General features: G+C 39.3%; 1 protein-coding gene across 17 annotated transcripts in view; it reads right to left on the bottom strand.

The window, feature by feature from the left end:
* LTBP1 (latent transforming growth factor beta binding protein 1) overlaps nucleotides 1-26284 on the bottom strand; it is a 458940-nt gene that overhangs the window by 129446 nt on the left and 303210 nt on the right. For 10 of the 17 annotated variants that reach the window (XM_044925805.2, XM_025260861.3, XM_044925802.2 and 7 more), the window contains 8 exons: nucleotides 24978-25205; nucleotides 22787-22809; nucleotides 17367-17466; nucleotides 16456-16554; nucleotides 8129-8254; nucleotides 6341-6466; nucleotides 5824-5946; nucleotides 1617-1736 (listed from right to left, as the gene is read on the bottom strand). In XM_044925805.2, the coding sequence (XP_044781740.2) occupies nucleotides 1617-1736; nucleotides 5824-5946; nucleotides 6341-6466; nucleotides 8129-8254; nucleotides 16456-16554; nucleotides 17367-17466; nucleotides 22787-22809; nucleotides 24978-25205 (945 nt within the window). The remainder of the gene's footprint in view (nucleotides 1-1616; nucleotides 1737-5823; nucleotides 5947-6340; nucleotides 6467-8128; nucleotides 8255-16455; nucleotides 16555-17366; nucleotides 17467-22786; nucleotides 22810-24977; nucleotides 25206-26284) is intronic. The other 7 variants (XM_044925800.2, XM_044925809.2, XM_044925812.2 and 4 more) reach the window with 3 other exon arrangements.

The following is a 26284-nucleotide window of genomic DNA, read 5'->3' as shown; positions in this document are numbered from 1 at the left end:
AACCATCACAATATTGTAAAACAATTATCCTCCAATTAAAACAAATAAATTTTAAAATAAAAATAATTAAAAACAAACAAAAGAAGAAGGTACTTTGGTTGGTCCCTCAGTGTATCCCAGCACTGAGTACCACTTTGTATGTAAGTAAAGTGAAAGTCGCTCAGTCGTGTCCAACTCTTTGCAACCGCATGGACTGTAAAGTCCATGGTATTCTCCTGGCCAGAACACTGGAGTGGGTAGCCTTTCCCTTCTCCAGGGAATCTTTCCAACCCAGGGATCGAACCCAGGTCTCCCACACTGCAGGCAGATTCTTTACCAGCTAAGCCACAAGGGAAGCCTAAGAATACTGGAGTGGGTAAACTATCCCTTCTCCAGGGGATCTTCCCGACCCAGGAATCAAACTGGGGTCCCCTGCATTGCAGGCAGATTCTTTACCAACTGAGCTATCAGGGGAAGCCCACCACTCCGTGTATAGACACTGAATTATACAGTATTTGAGAAGAAAAGAAAGAAGAGAGGAAGGATGGAAAAATTTAACTCACACTGTCAGATTGTGGCATGGGGTGGGAAAGAGTTCAGCTTTTGCGAAAAAGATCACACGGTAAACAGAAACACAAAGGAAAACCATTAGGGGGTAAAGCTGACTCGATCACAGAAAATCAGGAGCAAAGCAGAGTAGTTATCTTCCTCAGTGCCTTGAGGAGGAGGTACTCAGCATTCATTAAATACTTGAGTGAATGAATAATGAACAAATATAAGGGGTTGCTGTTGTTCAGTCACGTCCGACTCTTTGCCACCCCATGGACTGCAGCATACCAGGCTCCTCTGTCCTCCACCATATCCTGGAGTTCGCTCAGATTCATGTCATCAAGTCGGTGATGCCAGCCAACCATCTCATCCTCTGTCGTCCCCTTCTCCTCCCGCCTTCAATCCTTCCCAGCATCAGGGTCTTTTCAAATGAGTCAGCTCTTCGCATCAGGTGGCCAAAGTATTGGAGCTTCAGCTTCACCGTCAATTCTTCCAATGAATATTCAGGGTTGATTTCCTTTAGGATGGACTGGTTTGACCTCCTTGCAGTCCAAGGGACTCTCAAGAGTCTTCTCCAACACCACAGTTCAAAAACATCAATGGGCAATCAGTCCAGATTTCTTTTTATATTTGCTGCTTCCGCTGCAAGTTTGTGTATATTTCTTGATTCTATAAGTCTGTGGTAGCTCCGTCTCATACCTTCTCTTTTTAAGCATTTTGCTCTCCACCTCTCTCCTCTTTGTGGCACTTATTATCAATATTTTATTTGGTTTTGAGTATTAATCACATCAGGGATAACAATTTGTTTCAATCAGAATTATGTTTCATGTAAAATCTTCATGTCCACTCAATTTCTTATTTTCTTCATGGTTAAAAGTTACTTAGAACTTTTCTCTGAATGACATGAGTTTGTTACATTACTTTGTTTCTCTCACCGTTTTCCATTTTTTTTTTAAATTTTATTTTATTTTTAAACCTGAAACACTGTATTAGTTTTGCCAAACATCTCACTTGGTATTATACCACTCTATCGGAAAACCAGCCAGACAGAAGACACACAACTATGATAAGTACACTCCAGTACTTACCAAGACACTGCCCGTTCCAGCCTCGAAACCCTTCTGTGCAGGGAACACACTGGTAAGATCCGGGAGAATTCACACACTGCTCATCTGGACAAGTACTTGGAGTCAAACATTCATCAATATCTGAAAAAATAAAAAAGCTAGGTCACAGACATTTTATCAGAACACTACAGCACGGACTGACTTGTGTGATAAAGGGGAGAACAATTGGTGAGGAAAACAATAACTGGAAAAGTAAAGCCCTAGGTATGCACTTAAACACTCAGTGAGAATGCATGGCCAGGTATAACTTGATTGAAATATTTACATATGTTTCAAGGAAGAACTTGGCCCCAATTCTCCAACTGGCAGGCCCAGATCTCTCCACTCTGTGAGTTGGCAGTTCTCTAGGACCACTTTTTGGACATCAACATCTTTTAAGTAATAGTCTGGTTTGCCAGAAAGAAATACAAGAAATGAATACAATGGTGAAGCCATTTATTCACCTGGCTAGAGGTTCTCTCTGCAGACAATGGGGTACTCTAGGGAAACCCTTGCTTTGGCTTCACGGTCCCCAAAACATCCGAGGTTTGAATAATTTAAAACTTTTCCCGTGATAGGAATTCCTTGGAGGTCAAAAAAGAACATTAGGAGAGAATGAACTCATCAAATACTTCCAAGATTTTCCAGAAACTATGGTGAATAATCATAGGGTAATATATTCTGGTTTAAAATACACCTTGCTTTTCACATTCACAGCTAACTAAGTTATTAATCATTGTTCTTTTCAATGTGAGGAGAAAAAAAATCATGTTAAATATGGACGGAACGGTGGCAGAGATACAATAGCTTCAGACTTTCTAAAGAATGGTCAAACAATTGGAGATGTGGATATAGGAAAAAGATTTGTAGACACAGCTAGGGAAGGAGAGGATGGGACGAACTGAGAAAGCAGCATTGACATACATACAGTAAAATGTGTAAAAGTGATGGCTAGAAGGAAGCTGCCATACAACTCAGGAAGCCCAACCTTGCGTCCTACTGACAACCTAGAGGGTTGGGATGGGGGTGGGAGATGGGAGGGATGCTCAAGAGGAAGGGGATATACACACACACACACAGTTCTGATCGATTTGAGTTGTTGTACAGCAGAAACAAACTCAACATTATAAAGCAATTAACCTCCAATTTAAGAAAAAAAAAGAATGGTAAAACAATAAAATGGGGGGAAAGGTGACAGAGGTAACTTTCAACCATTTAATGAAATGAAAAGGTAACTTTTCAACCATTTAAAATGAGCACTAACACCTGTGTACCAGCCCCAACTGAAACAGGTATTTTCCAAGTGAGTGGATTCAGTGTCTAAGCATCATGACATAAGATGTATATAGGACCTCTGCTGCTGCTGCTGCTGCTGCTGCTGCTACTGCTGCTGCTAAGTCACTTCAGTCGTGTCTGACTCTGTGTGACCCCAGAGACTGCAGCCCACCAGGCTTCCCTGTCCCTGGGATTCTCCAGGCAAAAACACTGGAGTGGGTTGCCATTTCCTTCTCCAGTGCGTGAAAGTGAAGTCGCTCAGTTGTGTCTGACTCCTAGCGACCCCATGGACTGCAGCCTACCAGGCTCCTCCATCCATGGGATTTGCCTCTAATCATACTTAAAATTTAAACAAGATTTTTCAGGAAAAAAAGTGAAAGAAATACATAATGAATATACTGAACATGCACGGGTATTTGATGTCATCATGCTGGCAAATTCTCAAAAATCACCTCCCATTATGTATCATTAGAGATGTATGAAAAGATGCTTAAAGTAAAAGATGTTATTAATAGAATAAGCACCAGGTCAGTGTTGCAATTTTTTTTTTCCTATCAGCAAAAAATCCTTGCCAATAGACAATGACACACAGTGGTTTTTTTTTTGTTAGGTCAGATGTTCTGGGACTTCTTGTTCTACAAAAAGATGATGCTTGCCAGTTGAATTTTCCAAACAGCATTACATTCTTCTCTGGATGGGATTTAAAAAAAAAAATATGGAACTACAACTGCTAAGTCAGAGAAGGTCACTGAGATAGGCTGGTCTGATACATAAGGTACAATGCTGAGCAACATAAGACAGTAACATCCCTGGATTTCCTGCTGCTCTCACCTGTTTGCTTGTTCCCTCATCTATAAATGAGGGACTACCTGCCTGGTAATACCTTCAGAGAATAAAGTAAGGGTGCATGAGATAATGTCTGTAAGCTACAGTAGACTCCTTGGAGACGGGCACTGTTTGAAAGCAACTTTGTCAGTGACAGCTGAGAAAATCCTCAGTGAGCCAGAAGCCCAGGGACCTTTGGTTCTGGTCCATGGTGAAATTAGGAAACAGCCACGTTATTTGGCTCCTTCATTTCAAGCTTTTTCATGGGGATAGAATTATATAATTATTAACTCAGGGGATGCTGGTGAGATTTCTGTTAAATAATTTCCAGGCACTGCATATTACTGAAGAGTCTCCTTCTTCCCATTTACTTATTTATCTTCAACTTTCTTTTCTACTCTTTTCTACTGTGCATCCTTAACCTGTAGTAATTCCTTAAATGTTTTATCTTCCCGTCCTGAGTCTGTGTGTAGAACCTGAGGATCTATATTTGACCTTTTGGGGCAGCACAGTTTTGCATAAAGGTGCTTGCCATATAAACTCAAGCCCATTTTCTTCTTAAGAAACTCCCACAATTATAGATATTCTGAAAATATCTATGCAAAAACCAAAGGAGTCAGGGAAAGGGGGGGAGTTCAGGGAAACTAGTGCTTCTTGAGAGCTAACAAGGTGACAGGCACCATATGATACACGGCAACACCCATTTACCTGCACAAGCCTGAAAGTTAACTGCATGGTTCCCATTTCACAGATGAAGAACTAAGTTTTGAAGGGGCTACATAACTGGCCCCAAGCTAGACAGTTACTGAGTGTGGGGATCATGAGCTGAAAAGCTATCGTCTCCATTCTACCCGTCCTCAAGCGGCCCCCAGAGCAGAGGGACAGTCCCCTGTAAAAGAAGAGCAGGGACACTTCACACCTGCACTTTCCCAAGGCCCTCAGCCATCAGGGGAAGAGTTCATATCTCTGTTCTGATGGGAGCTGATGCGGTAACATGAAATGCTCCCCACTTCTCTCCAGATAACTCAGGGGCTGAGGCAAGAGGCCAGCAAGTGACGCAGGTGCAGCCTGCCAAAAAAATGTCTAATGAGCTCTCCCTCCAGGCCTGGTCATTAGAACTGTGAAAAAAAAAACCAACATATTGGAGCCAAGAAACAGCAGAGAGCAGCCTTCCCCAACCAGCCTATCCCTCCCGAGCTCTGGAGGCCCAGCCATGTCTGAAATCAGGCTAAATGTCAGGTAGCCAGGCAGCGAACATGTGGAACCAGCACCAACCCCACACCCAGGCTCCTCAGAACATGTCCAAAGGCCCCTGCTCCTTTGTCTTGTTCACCTTTCCATGAAGACTGAAGCAGAGGTTCAGTGTATTTCTTCACAAAAATAATTATTCCAAGTGTACCACGGTGCTTTCAAAAAGAACCCATGTGGCTTGGGACACATACACAAACAGAAATATTTAATGGTTAATCATCTTAACTTTGAAATGTTCAAAACTCTTCAAGACATTTTTGCAATGAGAGCAAATCCATTGCTGGGGTCAGCATTAAAGAAATTTTATCTGACACAGCTGGAGTCTGACCTGTAGTTGGTCAGACATTTTTTAGAGATCTGCAAGCAAGTCCCGGAACACAGGCTAAAGTAAGAAGCTGAGACAAACGAATGGACCAAGATGAAAAGGTTGAAAACAAAAAGTTCACACAGATGACACCTGGACCATGCCAGGTGAATGATGCAGACAGACACTGTGATTAAGTCTGGGTTTGTACTAAGATCCTCCGCAGTTCACTGTTACAAAGTGATGTCACTCCACCTACCAGGGAAGGCAGATATTGAAATGAGTAATAGAGAGAGGAAGAAGACAGGAAAAGACCCAGACAGAGTCACTGAAGGGAGGCAAAGAGGCTTTGCTTCTGGGAGGTAGCCAGAGCCTGGGCGAGCTGGTGTCCTGCACGGATTGGCAGTGGAGGAAAACTCGTACCAGGCCAGGTGCCTACAAGCCTCAAGTTCTGGAACTAGCCCTGCATTTCATGGACATGTGTGCTCCACACTCCGAAGGGCTGTGGTCTCCCCATCCTCTCAGCAGACTCACCCTCGCAGTGGCCTCCTGGGGTCATGTGGTACCCGCTATCGCAGTATTCACATCGGAAGGCCCCCACGGTATTGACACAGTGCCCTTCCCCACAGACGTCTGGCCTCAGACACTCATCGACATCTAAGCAAAGCAGAAAACATTGTCGAGTGTTATTTCCCAAAACCTAATTTCAAACCTCTCCCATCTCCCAGGTTAGTTCAAATTTAAGAATGAAGTAACTGACTCCTACTATTATCTCTGTGATTTGTTCCAAAAAATCGAGTGGCTTGGATTTACTCGAATCCAAAAGAAATATTTAACACCACTGGTCTTTGTAGACATTTGATATTCTTCATTCAAAAGTGTTGGGGGAAGATATTTCATTTTTTAATCTTCCAGAATCTAGCAGATTACTGTGTTGTAACTGGTTTAATAATAAATTCTGGTTGTCTGAATAGGCTCTGGACTGATGGAATCGGGGGAGCTAGAAACCCACATGAGAGAATTTTTGCATCAGAAAGAACACTGCTATTACCTATGCAGTTAGTACCCTCCTCACTGGCCATGAATCCTGCTGGGCAAATACACAAGAAGCTTCCCTCAGTGTTTTCACAGCGTCCCTGGGAGCAAAGGTGTTGATCCTGAGCGCATTCATCAATATCTGTTAACAAAAAGACATACAAAAGGATTAGCGTAGCATGAAATTCTCAGACTCTCTGTTCATGAAATACTAGCATTCTGTCTCCTCTGTCCCACCTTATAAGTGAGGAAAACAGTAAAAGGAATACAGTCAGTTTCCCTGAATACCTGAAGGCCTGCAAAGATGGAATACATGTATGGCGTACTGCTTTGAAAGTTCAAGCTACAGCTATGGTATTGGTGTTTCAAAAGAAAGATTTCAGGTCAACACAAAAAGACCTCTGCCTGATAACTGGAGTCATGTAAGCGCTGGAATTCACCGTGCAAATCCCAGGCCAGCTCAGCAGAGGCAGTGAGCAGTGTCACGATAGACGCTCTCTTTCACAGCGCACATGGGTAAAACGAGACTGAATCATCTCGACTGACTGCCCTTTTCAACTTTACGCTTGTGATTCTAAATATAATACATCTCATGTATGCAAATTCACGAGAAACAGTCATACTATAGAGCAAGTGGATGTCCCCCTCACACCTCACTCCACATATATATGCAAAACCAAACAGCAAAAGTCATATTTGCATAAGGGAATTCAGCATAAAGTGGGTTTAATTAGGTATATCCCTTTGCGGCTCCATATTTGCCTTATAACTCTTATTTAACTTCCTTTTTCTAAAAAAGATATTAAATTTAGTGTTAACACATTAAAATGACTTAACACATTTACACCCCTTTGTGAGATACATTTTTCCCCAAAGAAGCATAGATGAGCTCCCTACATTATAAATCCATTAATAGTCTCTTGTCAGCATATACTGATTTTCAATATAGAAATTCCAACAAAGGTAGATAGAGTCAAAGCTATGGTTTTTCCAGTAGTCATGTATGGATGTGAGAGTTGAACCATAAAGAAAACTGAGCACCGAAGAATTGATGCTTTTGAACTGTGGTGTTGAAAAAGACTCTTGAGAGTTCCTTTAACTGCAAGGAGATCCAACCAGTCAATCCTAAAGGAAATCAGCCCTGAATATCATTGGAAGGACTGATGCTGAGGCTGAAGCTCCAATTCTTTGGCCACCTGATGCGAAGAACTGACTCATTGGAAAAGACCCTGATGCTGGGAAAGATTGAAGGCAGGAAGAGAAGGGGACAACAGAGGATGAGATGGTTGCATGGTATCACCAATTCAATTGACATGAGTTTGAGCAAGCTCCAGGAGTTGGTGATGGACAGGGAAACCTGGCATGCTGCAATCCATGGGGTCACAAAGAATCAGACATGAATGAGTGACTGAACCTAACTGAATAGAAATTCCTTTTAAAAATCAAATTTTATAAACTTATATAAACATATTTTTATTGCAGGATATATTAATATTAATTTTTGCTAAATATGTTTATAGATAGCTATTTCTAGAGCTCTTAATTATTGTCTATATTCTTTACCTGAAAAACTTTGGGAAATTATTCCACCTTGATGTAACTGTATTACTCTTGGCAAAGCAGGCAGCATTGAACCAAGAGGTAAGAGCCTCCTAGGAGTTAAGCAAGCCTCTTTTTTGAGTACCTTTAGCTCAGGGAGAAATTTTTTTTTTTAATTAAACAGTATTTTCCCCATGATTAAAATGTTCTTAATGTGCAAACATTTGATATTTAATAATCTCATCAACCAAAAGTATCTTCTTACCAACACATTTCCTCTGTTGCTCATTGAACTTGTAGCCATCGTAGCATATACAGGTATACCTCACGGGCAGGTTAATGCAGTGTCCTGCTCCACAGATGTCAGGGTTCACAGTGCACTCATTGATTTCTTTAAAAATAAGAAAAGGTGGGACAAAACAGATATAAACAAAGATTTCATTGCACCTTGCAAACGATTACTTTGTTTTTCCTGAATACCTTATTGCCAGTTATGCATTCAGAAAACAAAATTTTACACTCTAAAATCAAGTGTAAACTCATCTGATTACATTATAATTGATCAGTTAGTCACAGCCAAAGCCATCAAAAATTCTTAAAGAGACAACTTCTAAGATGAACTGGAGTAGGTGGAAATTTAGAAAGAGGCCATCCTGGATGTTATCATCAATTATGAACTTTCAAGATAGCCCATCAATGAGTTTCTACAGTCTCCAGTTCATTTTGGATGATGGACTGAATCACATGATTCCTTCTGATAAGAAATAGATGGCAACTGTCTACTATTTGTTAGCAGGCCAAATTCAAGTTCCAAAAAACATACTCAACCTCCTCCCAAATTTCTCATTAATTCTCCAGAAAGATTTACCACTTCTAATCAAAGCAGAACTTCTGGATGCAACTTATTCTTAATTTGCCAATTTCAACAGGAGCATATTTTATTTATACTAAGAGAATATAGAATCTTATTCCAAATCTTCTCTGCTCAGTTCCTCCCTTCCTTTCCTCCTGATTCCTGCATGAGACTGGCTTCTTCTATGAAGTCCTTGCTCCACTCACAGACACAGGCTGTGGTCAAGGCAAGGGGAGGGGAGTTGCCAGTGGGTAAAGGCCATCACAATATGCTTTATTACCAAAATGACCTGAAAACTCAAAGGTGACTTTCTGCGATGAATTACTCCAAGATAGTCTGTTGATTTCAATGATCTTTGTAAGGATGTATAACAGTATAGTAGGGAGTGGGCAGTACAGCTGGCGGTCAGAGCCCAGGCTTGAGACGAGAGTACAAGTACCAACCTTGCTGCCCCTTCTTTGCTCTGTAACAGAGCACAAATCACTTAAACAATCCAAGCCTCATTTTTCTCTATGTATAAATGAGAATGACCAGAGCACCATCTTCAGAGTGTGAGGTTCAAAAGAGATAACCTAAATAATGCATGTAGCTCAAGGCCTGGCACAGTATATGTGCTCAGTAAAAATTAGCCATTATTACTGATTACTGTGGTTGCTCCTATTGAAGTTATTTAAGAATACATAACAGGGTCTTTCCTAGTGGTCCAGTAGTTAAGAATCCACTCTGCAATGCAGGGGACACGAGTTCATTCCCTGGTCCAGGAAGACTCCATACGCCACAGGGCAACTAAGCCCACACACCACCACTACTGAGCCTTAGATCTAGAGTCCATGAGCTGCACCTACTGAAGCACATGTTCCCTAAGACCTGAGCTCTGCAACGAGAGAAGCCACTGCAATGAGAAGCCTGAACAGCACAACTAGAGAATAGCCCCTGCGTGATGCAACTAGAGAAAGCCCATGCACAGCAACAAAGATCCAGCACAGTAATAAGTAAATAATTTGGAAAAAAGAATATATAACAAAGAAATAGCACATAAATAATACTACTATTATCTCCCTGTCATCAGGCAATAAACAACACTTAAAACAGATGACATCATGGATACGCCCAAATGGCCCAGTGGAGGAAGACCAGGGCTCAAGTGTGACAAGCTAAAACACACCTTCGTTAATGGGGTCTATGGTTTGAATGAAAAGAAAAACAGGCATGCTACTATCATCAATAACCCACTGTGAATTCTGAAGAAAAATGTGGAAAACAGTGCTTTAACAAAAATTCACTATGGAAATGACCTAAATTGGGTTGAGGTTACTCTCCAAAACCCAAACCACATTCATTTTTCATCAAGTGTTATTCACTGTGCTGTGATTTTAAGACAACTGATGCAAGTTATTTGAAAAGTTGTTAGGCTTTAAAAGGAAGCATATGACTACAGAGCTGCAGTATTTTGCATAAAGTCACTTGGATTATGATAAAGCACACATTTAAAATTATTTATATCTTTAGTGAATCTATTTATGCTAATTCGCTATCAGAAAAATAGTTTATAGTCAGTATAATGTCAAGATACAGGGAAAAAATATCCAAAAGACTAAAGTCATAGATAATTAACATGACTGCTTAAATTTAAATGACTGATAATAACCATATAAAATAATGAATTGAGACATACACAGTATAGATTATATAATAATCTTCAGCAGGATAGGAAAATGCTTATTTTTTTAAGAAAATATAGTCAGGTACATACTATAGGATATGATCTAAATTATTTTATACACAGAGAAGCAGATTGGAAGAAAATAAATCTAAGTGTTACAATTATGGCGATTGGTACTGTCTATATTTCTCTGTATCTTCCAAAATTTCTACAATGAACAAGTGTTATTACTTCTATAAACAGAAAAGTCTTTCTTAAAAAATTATCATTTCTATGTGCTGCAAAAATCTGAAGGTAAAAAACATAATCTTCTCCAGGTTCTACTTCTAGACTCTCAGGTAAGAATTCTCTTCTCTGTTTATAAGAATTCTCTAGTAGAATAGTGTGAGAAGCAGTTCTTTAACCATCTATTCTTAATGTAAACAGATGGCTCCTTTTAAAATTAATGGTATTTAGATTTCTTGATTTTCTTTGAAATTATTTTATGTTCTTCTCTGCCATTTGCTTAAATCAGAGAAGACATATTGATCAAATTTGCAAAATTTGACAATAGAAGATGACAATATACTAGGAAAAGTAGTCAGAATTAAAAGATTGTACATCTGGGGTTTTCAGGAAATGCCTGGTGGGTACTCACTGCCCCCACTCCCACACATACCAAATATTTATCTGTTCTTTTTCAGGCACAGCTTTAGAATGGAATGTTTACACGTGTAAATAAAGTCTTCAAAAATATGTGATGCTTAATTCAGATGGGATACTTTGCTATGCCAGTGTGCCAATATTTAGATAATTTCTTCTTAAGTCAACTCTAAGATAGAAGAAATGATTAAGAATTTTAACTCTTTTGTCTTAAGAAATGAACAATAACGGCCTTTCCTTCCAATTTAGTATCTTAAATAGAAGCTATGAGGTTGAAATATTTATGAGGAAAGCTTGAGAATTCTTAGCTGATTACCTCATAGATTATGTATATAAAACTGCAGTTTGAAAACGTTGATCCCAAATGGCACTAACGTATGTAAGAAAATGTTACTCCGACACCACTAGAGGGTACTAAGAGATGCATCACGTGAGGGGATATTTACTAACATATTCTAGATTTCTATAGTTTGTCCCATTTTTTATACACATGATAAATTGTATCAGTTTATCCTCAGAGATCCCGTTTATCTATTTGCTATCCCACCCTTCTAAGTTCAAAAAGAAAAATTAATAACTTCACAATACTTCTGCTTCCTCTTTACCATTCATCAAAAAATTTACCGGATTATAATCAACAATACTAAATCTTAACTTTTCTTAACACACAAGAAAGCATGTGACTTGATAGAGGTGTTAGCAAATTCTTTTGTAGTAATCAGTGCAATACACAAATGTATCAAACCAGCACATTGTACACCTTAAACTTATACAAAGTTATATGTCAACCACATCTCAAAAAACAAACAAAAAAAAAACAACAAAATTGATCAACACCATTTTTAAAGTTAAAATAAATTATTGATACTCCTAAAAGTTTCACACCATCTCTTCCTACACTTCCCTTCTTTGCCTGTTACACTTTCATTCTTGATTATAAGTTACACAGAAAGGCAGTCCTGATGGTATTGTCTTAAAACTGAAAAAATTAAATTTCAGGCTTAGAAAAAAAAGCTTCTGGATTTCTCTGCATTTTGGGGGGCGGGGGGCAAAGACCTTATGCTTTACATTTTTCTAAGAGGTCACTCACACAGAGCCATGCTAGCCTGTTACCACAGAAAGATAAGTTCAGGTCAAAATATACATTCCTCCATATGTGCTGATGGCATAGACACAGGCTCTGGGAATATGGTAAAGCCTTGCACAGAAAGCAGTAATGATTGGTATCTGGGGCACTCAGGTTAATGATCATGTCTTCTCTTCTGAAGCATATTTGGCTTCCCAGAGACAAGAGACTGTTCCCACTGGACTCTTGGAAGCGTCCCCCTTCATAATGCCCATCATATTTCCCCTAGGGTGCAGAACCGTCCTTACACACGCGGCCCCTGAAACAGCTTCACCTACATCAGGCCAAGGACTTTCATTGTATCTTTCCCGGGAGTCCATTTAGAATTTGGAAAAAAGAGTCATGACCAAAAGCCAATGGAAAACCAAATGGTCTATTTGTCCCAGAAAGACGGCCAGAGATAGATTTAAGAGTCTGGTGTCTTTTAGAATTAAATGAAAAAGAAAGCTTTTGGCAAGATATGAAAATGAATATGCTGACCTTTTGCTTTTTTCCTGCTCATGTGATTACTCAAAATAAATAAATAAACAGAGCTGGAAATATTAAAGCATGATGATTTTACATGCAACAAAGTTCATCTTCCATGAGCCTACATAGTTTATTGAGGCTGTCATGACGCTGGTAATATGCTTCAGGGACAAAGGTTTTTATAAAGGGGTCACTGATGAGTTCTGGAAAAGATCCGATGAGCAAAATAGTTTTCACAACGTTTGGGCCATGATGATTACAAAGGTTTACACAAAGCAGTCATGAAAGTCAGAATAATTTCTGGCTGGTCTGCAAGGGCCACAGAGAAAGTTTAGGAAGAGCTGGCAGAGGAAGGTATCAAATGTCAACTCATGGAAAGGTTTACAAAAATGCCCTGGCTTCCTAACTGCCCCACAAAGAGCATAAATTGTCCCACAACAATTGAAGCAGATGTTTCCACTTTGTAAATACTCGCCAGAGAAATAAAGGTTTGATTTTCCAACCTATCCTTGAGCTACTAAGACACTATGCTAAATCAAGAATTTATATGCTAAAATGTATCATTTCTTTGGAAACAGTGTGCCAATAATATTGCAAGCCACCAACTCAGCTGCTCAGAGTGGAAAATATCTCCCTTACTCCCTCCAAATATGTGGCTCCCTTTATAATTATTGCAAGTCAAAGTGAGTCTGACGAAATCTACAAAGGCTACTTCCAATTTCGCCATCATAAAGATATCATTGCTGAGCAATGTGAGGCTGATTTTGGTTATTTTAGACGCCTACTTATTATTCTATTCCTTTCTTCAATTCATGGAAGAAACTAAGAGTGACAAACATCTACCTCCTTTTGTGTTCCAAGAAAAAAAAAACAACTCTGCCTAATGTTCCAGACAGACTTGATCAGATTGCTCCTTCAATCTACATATCTGGCTCTCTTATCAAAATCAATGGGAACATCTACATTTCGATTTCAATTAAATTTGATACAAAACAGTCTTCTTGTTCTAGGGTAGATTACAGATCATAGTATAGCTCCAAAACGGCAAATTATTTAAATTCAAAAACTATTTAAAATGTTCTCCCCATGGATTGGTTCAGAAAGATTCTTTTACTATAGGAAGTCAGAGCACCTATAAATGCTGTGTGAAAATGAAATTTCAATGTCACTTGTTTCTTGGAAGGAAATATTTGTGCTTCAAACATGTGATAGCAGATGTTCGCCCTGTATCTCTGCCAAACTCAAATTAAGCTGTCTTCTAACAACTTCATATAGCACAGCTACTTTCATTTTTTCAATCAGTTCCACAGTTCAGTTGAAGCTGAGTAACTGCACTTTGTTATTCCTCACAGGGCTGCATTTAAATGATCAAACTGCGTGTATCTAGCCAAACCTCTACAAAGCTAAACTGCAAGAAGTCTGTCTGTTAAGTCAGCCGTTGTTAAAAAGGGCACAAAACGACAGTGTCTTCACACTGGAAAATGGAAATAGAGTACTTGAAAGAACTAGCACATCGACAGACTGCAATTTTCTTTTTTAACGCAGATATAAACAATGAGAAGACTTGCTGACCAAACGGCGCGTTATATGTTCGTATGCCTTGCACCGCAGCCATTCATGTGCTGTGCTTTGTCGCTCAGTCATGTCTGACTCTTTGCGACCCCATGGACTGCAGTCCACCAGGCTCCTCTGTCCATGGGCTTTCTCCAGGCAAGAATACTGGAGTAGGTTGCCATGCCCTCCTCCAGGGAATCTTCCCCAACCCAGGGATCAAACCCAGGTCTCTCTCATTGCAGGTGGATTTTTTTACCATCTGAGCCAGAGAAGCCCAGTCTTTCATAAATGGGTTTAATGAAATAAGTAGATACAGCTGTGACTTCAGAACAGAGAAAAACAATTTTAGCTACAGCCATTAAAAACAAACAAAAATCACTAGCATTTCACTCTATCACTAGAAACACAGGGTTTGGCCAGAAAATTCATTTGAGTCAACCCACTACTTCGAATAGTTAACATTTCTATATCACTCTGCTCACTATTTACAGTAAAACCAAAGAGCAGTTGCTTTGCCTTCACATGGGAAGGCCATGACTCTGGGTGCAGCTGCGCCTTGAGGGTATCGCTGACGCAGGTGAGAACACACTGCTGGGTCCATGATGTGACTCTGCACTACTTATGTGCACTTCATCTCAGGACAGGGGAGTGGTTTAAAAACACTTCTGTCTGCTGTATCAATTCAAGTGTCTAGGAGAAAGTGCATCCACAATTTTTAGAAAATAGGTCAAAGCTTTGGTTTTTAAAACATATAAAAACTGTTATGTACTTAACGGCATTCAACTTGACGTTTTAATATCTATACATTGTGAAATGATCACCGCGATCCAACTAATTAATACATCTAACCAAGCATGTTTCTGTTTGAAATGATGCAATGTCATGTTTCTTAAGAGGCAAAACTCTGAGAGAGGCTGCACACTCCTCTATTAGCTTCTCCTGTATACACTGCCAACCGCTTCCTGCAATGGTATCATGAACTTATGCTATTATGATGCACCTTAGTGATATTTTGATTACAAAAATATTTTTCCACATCAGAATATGTGGAATACACAAAAAAATCCACAGTGAAACAACATCCAAACCCCTCAGACCCCACTCCCAAAATAACCACTGCTGATCTGGTGTATTTTCTTCTAGCATTTTCTCAATGTATGTCTTTTTTTATATAATTGGTTGAACACTTCATATCCTTCATTTTTACATACTTCATCTTGTATTTAGCAATATTTTGTGACCATTTTCTGGTATATTTTTAAAAATTCTTCAAAAATACTGTAGTAATTGGTGGTAGCATAATGTTTCAATGTAGATATAATTATCTATTTCCCTATAGTTAAGTATTTAGGTTTTTCTATTTTTTCTCTATTATACACAGTGCTGTGGTAAGTGCCCATTTATACAAACCATTACAACAGTGTTGGGGGGACATTATTTCCTTATACTAGTTATCTTAATGTGGGATTACTGAGTTAAAAGTCTTGAACATTTTTAAAGTTCTTGATACATATTGCCAGTTTGTGCTTTCCAGGAAAATTGAAGTACTTTACATTCCTTTCCGTAATTGTGTGAGAGACTTCACTTCACTCTAGTAAAAATGAAATATTACATTGATAAGAATAAAGAATTCTCACTTTAATTTGCATTTCTTTGACTACTAGTAAAGTTGAAATTTCCTATTACATACATGTTTCTTGGTATGTTACCTATAAATTATCTGATGATATTAATTTTGTTTTTCTATTAGTATTTTTATTGCTGATTTATAAGACCTGACTATACATTAAGGATATTAACTTTTAAGCTGTTGGTTATAAATTATAATAAATCTTTATAATTTTTCACTAATGGCTGAAATAACATGTTTATTAAACAGAATTTTGAAAATATATAAAAATATACTGAAGAGCAGAAAACTTATCCATGATCCTATTAACTGAGGATGGTTAAACACTTCAATGAACTTTCTTTTTCTGTGTTTATAACATTTAAAAGATAAAATTGGAATCACTGTGTTCTGTATTTCTTAATATCATCCTATAAGCATCTCCTCGTGACATTACTTTTAAAACATTAACAGCTGTGTGATATTCTACTGCATATGTGCCATAACTTAAACATATTCCTACTTCAAAAAATATTTAGATTATTTCCAAATATTTGCTCTTATGACTAACTCTGCCATGAGCGATCTTATACATGTGATACAATTTTGACTTAACATTTAAAATGTTCACATCCCTGCCTCCTCCACAGACTCTGCAATATCAATACTGCGCCTACCTGTTACTTGAGTAGGTGCAATGACTTGGCTGGCGCTTGATGTTGAAGCTTCAGGAGCTACTTCCACAGGCATAGGAGGTGATGTTTTTTCAATCACTACTATATGAGGAGGGAGAGAATAAAATGAAAATTAAAGCCTGTTATATGCATTGAGATCCCATTTCAAAATGTAAGCAAAATTTAGTCTAACAACATACCACGGTTAATTCTTGGATATAAAGAACAGCTATAGGTCCCTAAAGGTCATGATATTAACCTATAGCCCTGCTCTCCACATTTAGTGACAATATCTGAGAGCAATTCGGAAGTCAATAAAAATGACCCTTCATCAAATGATGAACCCTCAATGATGTTCTAATAATATATACTACTCCTGACCACAGAAAATAGTGAAAAAAATTTTATCATTATAACACTTATAATACAGTAGTCTCGCTTTATCCATGGAGCATATGTTCTAAGACCCTCAGTGGATGTCTGAAACTGCAGATAGTATCAAATCCTATATATACTGTGTTCTTCCTATACTAATGGGCAGGAAGCATATAGAACATGGATATTGGACAAAAGGATGATTCACATCCTGGGCAGGATGGCGCTAGATTTCATCATGCTACTCAGAACAATGCACAATTTAAAACGTATGAATTGTTTACTTCTGGAATTTTCCATTTAATATTTTTGGGCTGTAGCTGACCGCAGAAAGTAAAACCACGGATAAAGAAGGATCGACTGTACCATACTTACACTAACATTATATGAGGATATTAATATACATAAGTGTATTTCACATTTCACTTCACTTAGGAATTCTCATGACTAAAACTTTAAAACCAGAGACACTCAACAATCTTCATCTTACTCTCTTATTCTGGGTACTCTTACAAACAGCACAAATCAACACAGGCTACCTGGAAACTGTGGATGCAGATGAATGGTTGAAATGCCTGGAGAAAGCTGGGGTTGACCAGGCTCAAGTCTGGTTTTCTCTTGATCCAATGAAGGTATTTCCTGGATGGTTGTATTAAAAGGGGGGGGAGAAAAAGAGAACTGAGAGTAGGAATTTTTAGTTTCTACATATTACTATTTTATTCATTAATTCTACTCTTAGAAAGGCAACAAATATCATAGGATATTACACAACTTGTGCAACTGTGTAAAAAAAATTTTTTAAACGTACTATTGATGTGCTACTATACCAAGCCCTTGAGTTTTCCTAACAGTGCTGATCCATGCTCACACCCTCACCCATTTCCCAGAGGCCCAAAGCAAAAGGTCTCTTAGACTTTAAACAAATGCCTTGGCTCAGAGGCCCATGTTTGGTCTGGAACAAGGCAAAACTAATCCCAGAGAAGAACTAAAATAAGCCATCACCTCATTCACATGTGGCTTCTGCCCAAATAAAATGACCAGCCACATCCTGCAGATTAAAAATGGATACAGGTGTGTCATAAGAAAGAACACACGAGACACTAAAGTATGGTAAGTCTGCCAATTACTTTCCATCTCAACCTCTCAGAATGCTGGTAGTTGAACAGCAACAGAAAAATAGGGACTTGGAGGAGACCAGGGATTTCCCCACACATCCTTTTGCCCACTCTTATCTCCTGAACCACAGACTCGTACCCAGGACTCAGTTTCCAGTTACAGCTCCTGTCAGGACTCCTGCAGACTGAACCATCAGGCTAGGTAAAGGTCTGTGACCTTGCCCACATCCATGTGGGGCCAGAGCACTCACATCACCACTCCTGTAAAAGTATTCATCAGGTTATCCTACACACTCCTTCCCTCACTTTAATCACCATCATCTTCCAGAAAACTCACTCCCCTGGCCTCTCCCTTTTATTCAGTTCAGTTCAAGTCCGACCTGTTAGTCATGTCCGACTCTTTGTGACCCCATGGACTGCAGCATACCAGGCCTCCCTGTCTATCACCAAATTCCAGAGTCTACACAAACTCTTGTCCGTTGAGTCGGTGATTCCATCTAACCATCTCATCCTCTGTCGTCCCCTTCTCCTCCCGCCTTCAATCTTTTCCAGTATCAAGGTCTTTTCCAATGAGTCAGCTCTTCACATCAGGTGGCCAAAGTATTGGAGTTGCAGCTTCAACATCAGTCCTTCCAATGAACACTCAGGACAGATCTCCTTTAGGATAGGATCTCCTTGCCGTCCAAGGGACTCTCAAGAGTCTTCTCCAACACCACAGTTCAAAAGCATCAATTCTTCAGCGCTCAGCTTGCTTTATAGTCCAACTCTCACATCCATACATGACTACTGGAAAAACCATAGCCTTGACTAGATGGACCTTTGTTGGCAAAGTAATGTCTCCGCTTTTTAATATGCTATCTAGGTTGGTCATAATTTTCCTTCCAAGGAGTAAGCATCTTTTAATTTCATGGCTGCAGTCACCATCTGCAGTGATTTTGGAGCCCAAAAAAAATAGTCTGCCACTGTTTCCACTGTTTCCCCATCTATATGCCATGAAGTGATGGGACCAGATGCCATGATCCTTGTTTTCTGAATGTTGAGCTTTAAGCCAACTTTTTCACTCTCCTCTTTCACTTTTATCAAGAGGCTCTTTAGTTCTTCTTCACTTTCTGACATAAGCGTGGGGTTATCTGCATATCTGAGGTTATTGATATTTCTCTTGGCAATCTTGATTCCAGCTTGTGCTTCTTCCAGCCCAGTGTTTCTCATGATGTATGCTGCATATAAATTAAATAAGCACAGTGACAATATACAGCCTTGACGTACTCCTTTTCCTATTTGGAACAAGTCTGTTTTTTCCATGTCCAGTTCTAACTTTTATTGGGTTGGCCAAAAAGTTTGTTCAAACTTTTCTGTAAGATTTTAAAGAAAAACCTTCTCTCCTAGCTTTCTTTACTTATCACCTTTTCTGCTCTTAATAAAATAGATGTCCTGCCTGAGTACCTCAAAGACCCAATTTTGAAGGCATGAGTGCTTACAGGGTAACTCCATTTAGATATTCTACAAATCCATCAAACCCATCTCTTCCTGAAAACATCCGAGCTCTGATTCCAACTTCTTCATCTCTGTGAATGCCACAGCCATTGATCTGTCCAGGTTTAAAGTCACTTTTCATTCCTCATTCCAAGCCCTGCCTAATTCCACTATTCCTTATATTGGTTCATCTTTTTCCACATCCACAGCCCCCTACTACCTTCATCTGCACTCACTCTCATTCTCAGTTCACAGTCGTCGTCTAATCGGCTTCTCAAGCTTCCTCTTCCCCCATCTCAGTTAATTCCATTGTGTTGCTTCTTCTAGAAACACAGAGCACTTACTACTTTCCCCCTCACATTTCCCCCTCTTCTTAAGAATATAGACTGCTGCTGCTGCTGCTAAGTCGTTTCAGTCGTGTCCGACTCTGTGAGACCCCATAGACGGCTGCCCATCAGGCTCCCCTGTCTCTGGGATTCTCCAGGCAAGAACACTGGAGTGGATTGCCATTTCCTTCTCCAATGCATGAAAGTGAAAAGTGAAAGGGAAGTCACTCAGTCGTGTCCGACTCTTCGTGACCCCATGGTCTGCAGCCTACCAGGCTCCTCCACCTATTACCCATTGAAAGGTGATGCCAATCAGGCTCAACTACACCCCATCCCCTGCAGCCCAAGGTCAATGCTACCAAGGAGTGGACCATAACCAGGTGTCAATCAATTCCTGCAGCTTACAGACAGGATCAGACTTGTACCCTCCCTCCCCCACTACCCAGGAGCATGGGGCAGTGGACTTCCTACTTCCTGATCCATGCCACTTCTCCACTTGACAAGTGGGTCCAGCTGAGGAGGCCAGTATTTCCCCACTGATTAAAACTGCAGTTTGGTATTCCAAGCCTTCCGAAGCACCTCCCAAGTTCTCCGAGTCTTTCCTGCTCCCCTCAATGACCTCGTGCTGTCCCCACCCTCGACTTCACCTTTGTGCACATGATTTCTCATCAGTGGATCACCCTGCTTTCTCTTCATTGATCTTTAAGAACATGAGATCTCCACAGAAAGTCAAGACCACGAAGTCCACGGCTGCATTTTCCCCACTGCCTCCTCTCCGAACATACACAAGAAAATTTTCGGGCCCTCTCTCTGAGTCTTTATGAAAGTTTCACAAACTCAACCATAAACAGAGGAGAAGAAAATCAGATAAGATGAGGTTGTCAGGGAGCTGGCTGGACCACTCATGTGCTAAAGGAGTCCTCCCACTTATAAACCAGAACTAAATTCAAAATCAACAAAATTGCAAACTACCGCACGTCACTGATCTTTAGAGATGCTCTCCAAGAGCAGCAAATTATCCGTGTAAAATATGCAAATCTCTTGTACTTCTTTTGGGGGTCAGTATAAAAACATTTTTCCTTACTGGATGCTATCACTCTAAAATCATTCCTTTTTTTCTGGATTCTGTCAGCACTTTTAATGTTTGTGTTATTCTATCCCCATACTTATAAACTAAAGATTTTTAAAACTATTTATAATATTTTACAGAGGTCTATGTCCCCATCTAAAGCCTAATACTGCATTCTTACGAGAGAATGAACACTACACAAATGTACAAACATACAATAATTACCTAATTTTCATGTTACCAATAAATCTTCAGACAAGGAACAATATTATATAAACAGGACAGAGCTTCAGCAAATGCCAATATTTTCTACTAACAAATCTTACAATTCAGCATCCCATTTCATGGCCCCCCAAAATGAAAGATTAAAATTTCTCTAAAATTTTAAGGAAGCAATATCCCAGTACTTGATTATCAATTCAAGGGTAAGTTCTGCTCATACTCCAGTTTAAGTCAAACATGCATATCAAATTTTAGTTGAAGTGAGAAGTACATCACTCAGTATATATATGAATTCTGGAATAACACAATTACATAAACATGTCAGAACCTTTCTTTCCATAGATGTTCCAGCCCATAAACTAACTCTCTGAATTTCACTTAAGTCGCTGATTCCCATCAGGCCTATCATTTTCTTTCTTTTTTCTTTTTTTTTAGAGCATTATTTTTTTTAATATTTATAATTCATCTTTTATAAATTACAAAAGTAAACTATTTTAAAAACTTCAAGTTATATGAAAGCTATAAAGCAAAATACTGAATTTCCCTCTCCCCCGCAACAGGGGTAACTATCTTTTAGTGTTTTGTTCTTTTTTTTTTTTTTTTTAATAGTAGCCTTTTTTTTTTTTTTAATTTTATTTTATTTTTAAACTTTACAATATTTTATTGGTTTTGCCAAATATCAAAATGAATCCACCACAAGTATACATGTGTTCCCCATCCTGAACCCTCCTCCCTCCTCCCTCCCCATACCATCCCTCTGGGTCGTCCCAGTGCACCAGCCCCAAGCATCCAGTATTGTGCATCAAACCTGGACTGGCGACTTGTTCCATATATGATATTATATGTATTTCAATGCCATTCTCCCAAATCATCCCACCCTCTCCCTCTCCCACAGAGTCCATAAGACTGTTCTATACCTCAGTGTCTCTTTTGCTGTCTCGTATACAGGGGTATTGTTACCATCTTTCTAAATTCCATATATATGCGTTAGTATACTATATTGGTGTTTTTCTTTCTGGCTTACTTCACTCTGTATAATAGACTCCAGTTTCATCGACCTCATTAGAACTGATTCAAATGCATTCTTTTTAATGGCTGAGTAATACTCCATTGTGTATATGTACCACAGCTTTCTTATCCATTCATCTGCTGATGGACATCTAGGTTGCTTCCATGTCCTGGCTATTATAAACAGTGCTGCGATGAACATTGGGGTACACGTGTCTCTTTCAATTCTGGTTTCCTTGGTGTGTATGCCCAGCAGTGGGATTGCTGGGTCATAAGGCAATTCTATTTCCAGTTGTTTAAGGAATCTCCACACTGTTCTCCATAGTGGCTGTACTAGTTTGCATTCCCACCAACAGTGTAAGAGGGTTCCCTTTTCTCCACACTCTCTCCAGCATTTATTGCTTGTAGACTTTTGGATCGCAGCCATTCTGACTGGCATGAAATGGTACCTCATAGTCCATCAGGCCCATCATTTTCATCTCCCCAGATTTAAGTTCCATGAGAACAAGCAGATTCATCTGATCTGGTCTCTACTATTTCCCTAATATTCAGCATAGCACCAGTCATATAGCAGGCGCTCAATAAATGTTTATTGAATGAATGGCTGTTATTCAATATATTTCCTTAAGTGAAATGATGTATAATAGACATGTTACTATATTTAAGTCTTAAAAAATCACACATAATCTAGAAGAGAATCATTATGAAGGTAACAAAAGAAGACTTGCAAACAATGAATAAATTACCTTCTCAGGAGGTACAGTTGCCACTAAAACCAAAAAAGAAAGAAGTACATTAGTACAAGTCAAGACAGTCTACTACATAATAGTTCAATTTTTAAAAAGCAACAACAACACCAAAAAAAAAGCAACAAAAGTTCAGTCTCCAAAAGGATTAAGAATCAAACTAAATCAAGTGCAGAATTATAGTCAACTACCATTTTGGAGCATTTTACACATGACTGACAGAGGAAAACTGTATGTCATTCCTCAATTGCAGGAGATGAGGCAGTAGATGGGATACAGTTCTTTCCAACTCACTAACTATTAAAGTCATAGGCAGCAACACTTCCTGATTCATTGTCTCATGCCTACTCACAATTTTGTAGCACTTTCCATGCCTTAGAAAAGGAACATTTTCATTACAGTTATCCTTAACATAATAAACAATGTTTGAAATGCTTTCTGATATCAATGTTAAAAAAAAAAAATAAATGCCCCTGTTTCAGTAAGAGACCTAAGAAAGGGTGCTGCATTCTTGGTGCACACTGATCTTGAATGAAGCCCTGTGAGCATTTTCAGAAAGATATTCTAACAAGATTACAAAAAAAATAAAATAAAATCACAAGCCAGCAAGATTCAATGAGTAATTAGCATCACTATGTTGAACAAATCACAGATTACACAATCACCAATCACAAACATTATTATAGGGTGGTGGTGGTAGTGATTATGCCTTTCCATTTTGAAACACTTCAAAAATCAGTTGTAGAATTAGTCCTTAAAACTTAGATCAATAATCACAGGGATTCTGCTCATGCGTCAACATCTCCATAAATATTAGTATAAGATATGGTAGATGCATTACTCCTAAACGCAATCAGGGTACCAGATTGCTACCACTGCTGCAACATTCTTGTGGTTTGAAAAAGTCAATAAACCTTCTATCCTGTCTAACCCACCACCAAGAAACTCTTGAGGCAGAATCTGGACCACAGCCCATTTTCTCCTGCTTATGAAGAGGAGGAGGAATTGCAAACACCTGGCCAACCGTCCAGGAACCAACTGGCCAGCACTGTCGATCTTAGATGAGGTCCTGCCTCATCTGCCTAACCAAGGAGAAGTGCGGCAAGTGCAAGAGCGGACTTAACTGGGCTACAGCACATGAAGGTTCAGAGCCCTGAAGACAGACCTCTCTTCCTTGCCACGCTCCCACTGCCTCATCTAACTTGAGCCCCTTCTCTCCTCACAAAATCCATAAATGCACACTCTGAACTCCCATCCAAGATCCAAGTGTGAAAGACCAACAGAAGCTTTATGAAAGCCAATACCTGTCCCACACAAAGTTAAGATTTTTGTTCATCCTATCTGGGGTGAGCACTTCTGCGGTGAAAAAGATATTCAAAGTATTGGACATGCTGGCTTCTATGAAAAGACAAAGATAGATAATTCTTCTTTCTGAAACAGAACCAACTGTCTCTAGTCTCCTTCTGGAGAAGAAGGCCTTAACCACCTCCTGGGGAAAATGTGTTCCTTGGTTTTATCACACGCTCTTCGTATGACATTTGCAAGTCAGTTGCTCTATGTCGCCAGTTCTCAAAATGCAAATCAAAGGACTTCACTAGGTGAACTCTCTCCAAAATCCCTTTCAAGGACCCTATCTTCCTTCATTTTGCTGCCCATTATCCCTGACTGCCTGGGAAACTATTTCATGGAAGCTCAGTTGATGCTTCAAGCCTGTGGATTCCACTTTTTAAAGTAAACACATATTTATTAAACAGCTCTCTAGATACAGAAGCAAATTCTGGCTATTCCCTGAAAAATCTAAGCTACTATCCAGGAGTAAACAGCAAGAAAAAGTAGCCCCCAAACATAAGACAATGTCATTAGAGTATCATGGAATACTGTCACAATTGTTCTGGAGCAGTGGTTCTCAATCAGGGGTAATTCTTCCCCCAGGGGACATTTAGTGATATCTGGACATCTTTTTGGCTGTAACAACCAGGAGCAGGAGGGCGCTACTGGTACTAGAGGTCACAGGTCAGGGATGTTGCTAAACATCCTATAATGCACAGAGCAGCCCCTCATATCAAAGAATTATCCACCCCAAATTGTCAATAGTGCCGAGGCTGAAAGCCCCTGTTGTAGAAGTTACATACAGGGAAACCAAAGACACACAAGACAGATGGCTAGCTCCATGATCCATTTCCACTCTCACCTTCTGGCTCCACCGCTCCTGGCCCCTGTTCCCGGGAGAAGGTCAGGGCCTCCACTGGTTCTTCCTTGGCTGGGAGAGGTGGAGGATGAGTACTTTTAGCAACAGGTTGAGTGTTCTTTGGCTTGACAAATACAGCTCCTTTACCTACATGGTGATGGATTGGCCTGCGTCTATGAACGCCAGAAACCGTATAACCCATTCCACCAGGACAGATTTCCTTAAAAGCAGCTAGATTTGGGATGGGAAAATATTCCTTTTAAAAATCTAAAAGTGCAAACTTATACAGAGGAAAACAGCATGATGAATATTGCTTAATAAACCATCACTAATTTATAGTTACATTTAAAAACTTAAAGAACAGATGCAAAATGCTCGAATTTCTCTCAAACTTGCATATTTACAGGAAAAAACTCAATTCTTCTAGTAAACATTTCTCCATCTGTTAATTCCTTATCTTACACAATCAGAATCTTATATATAGAGAGCACATATTTTATGTATCAAATTAAATATATCAGCAACAAATTAAGAGATAGTATACACATATTTTATATTTAATATTCTTTATCACTATGTATTACACATAAAAAAATGTAATACATGCGATTTTTAGGTACAGAACATACTATATAGATTATATATATATCGGAGAAGGGTATAACATCAGTAGAAATCAGACTTCTCACTCTTGCTTTGGTCTAATTTCATTAACTATTAACCAGGAACTCAGTAACGTCTAAATTAAATGACTAGCAAGAAGGTTAAAAAAGAAAAAGCAGTCACTATTGAGGAAAATGAGGTGTTGAAATCATCCTAATTTGATTCCCATTGAAGAAACCAAAGATGAAGAAACCAGGGTGGAGAGTATCAGCTGATATGTAGAGGTTGGTTAAGAAGGATTGAAAAGGGCAAGTGATTTAGAAGAAATATTCTCAGGATGGTGAAAATGAAGCCAGTCAAAGACACATTCTAAAGAGATGACAGGTAGAAATGAAGGGAAAAGGACACACCAAGTTAGAACGTAGTTATTTTCAAGGGGAGGAGTGACAAGTGAGCAAAAGCCAGACCACAACCAACTGGTTGAATTATCGTGAGGACAAGGAGATATTCTGTATCCTGTAACTGCTATTCCTGCCAGGAAAGTGGTTTTGTACACTTAAAAAATATCAGCCGGGCACATGTGATTTCCTAACTTTCATTGCATAATCACCAGGAATAAGTCAAGGGGGAAGACAAGGGAGGCAAGGCCATGTGTGGCCTGAGGAGGAAAAGTCCACCTAATCTCTTTGGTGTTGGTATTGGAGGCA

Source organism: Bubalus bubalis, chromosome 12 (genome assembly GCF_019923935.1).
Source record: "Bubalus bubalis isolate 160015118507 breed Murrah chromosome 12, NDDB_SH_1, whole genome shotgun sequence".
Taxonomy (NCBI): Eukaryota; Metazoa; Chordata; class Mammalia; order Artiodactyla; family Bovidae; genus Bubalus; species Bubalus bubalis.
This window is presented reverse-complemented; position numbering and strand designations above follow the sequence as displayed.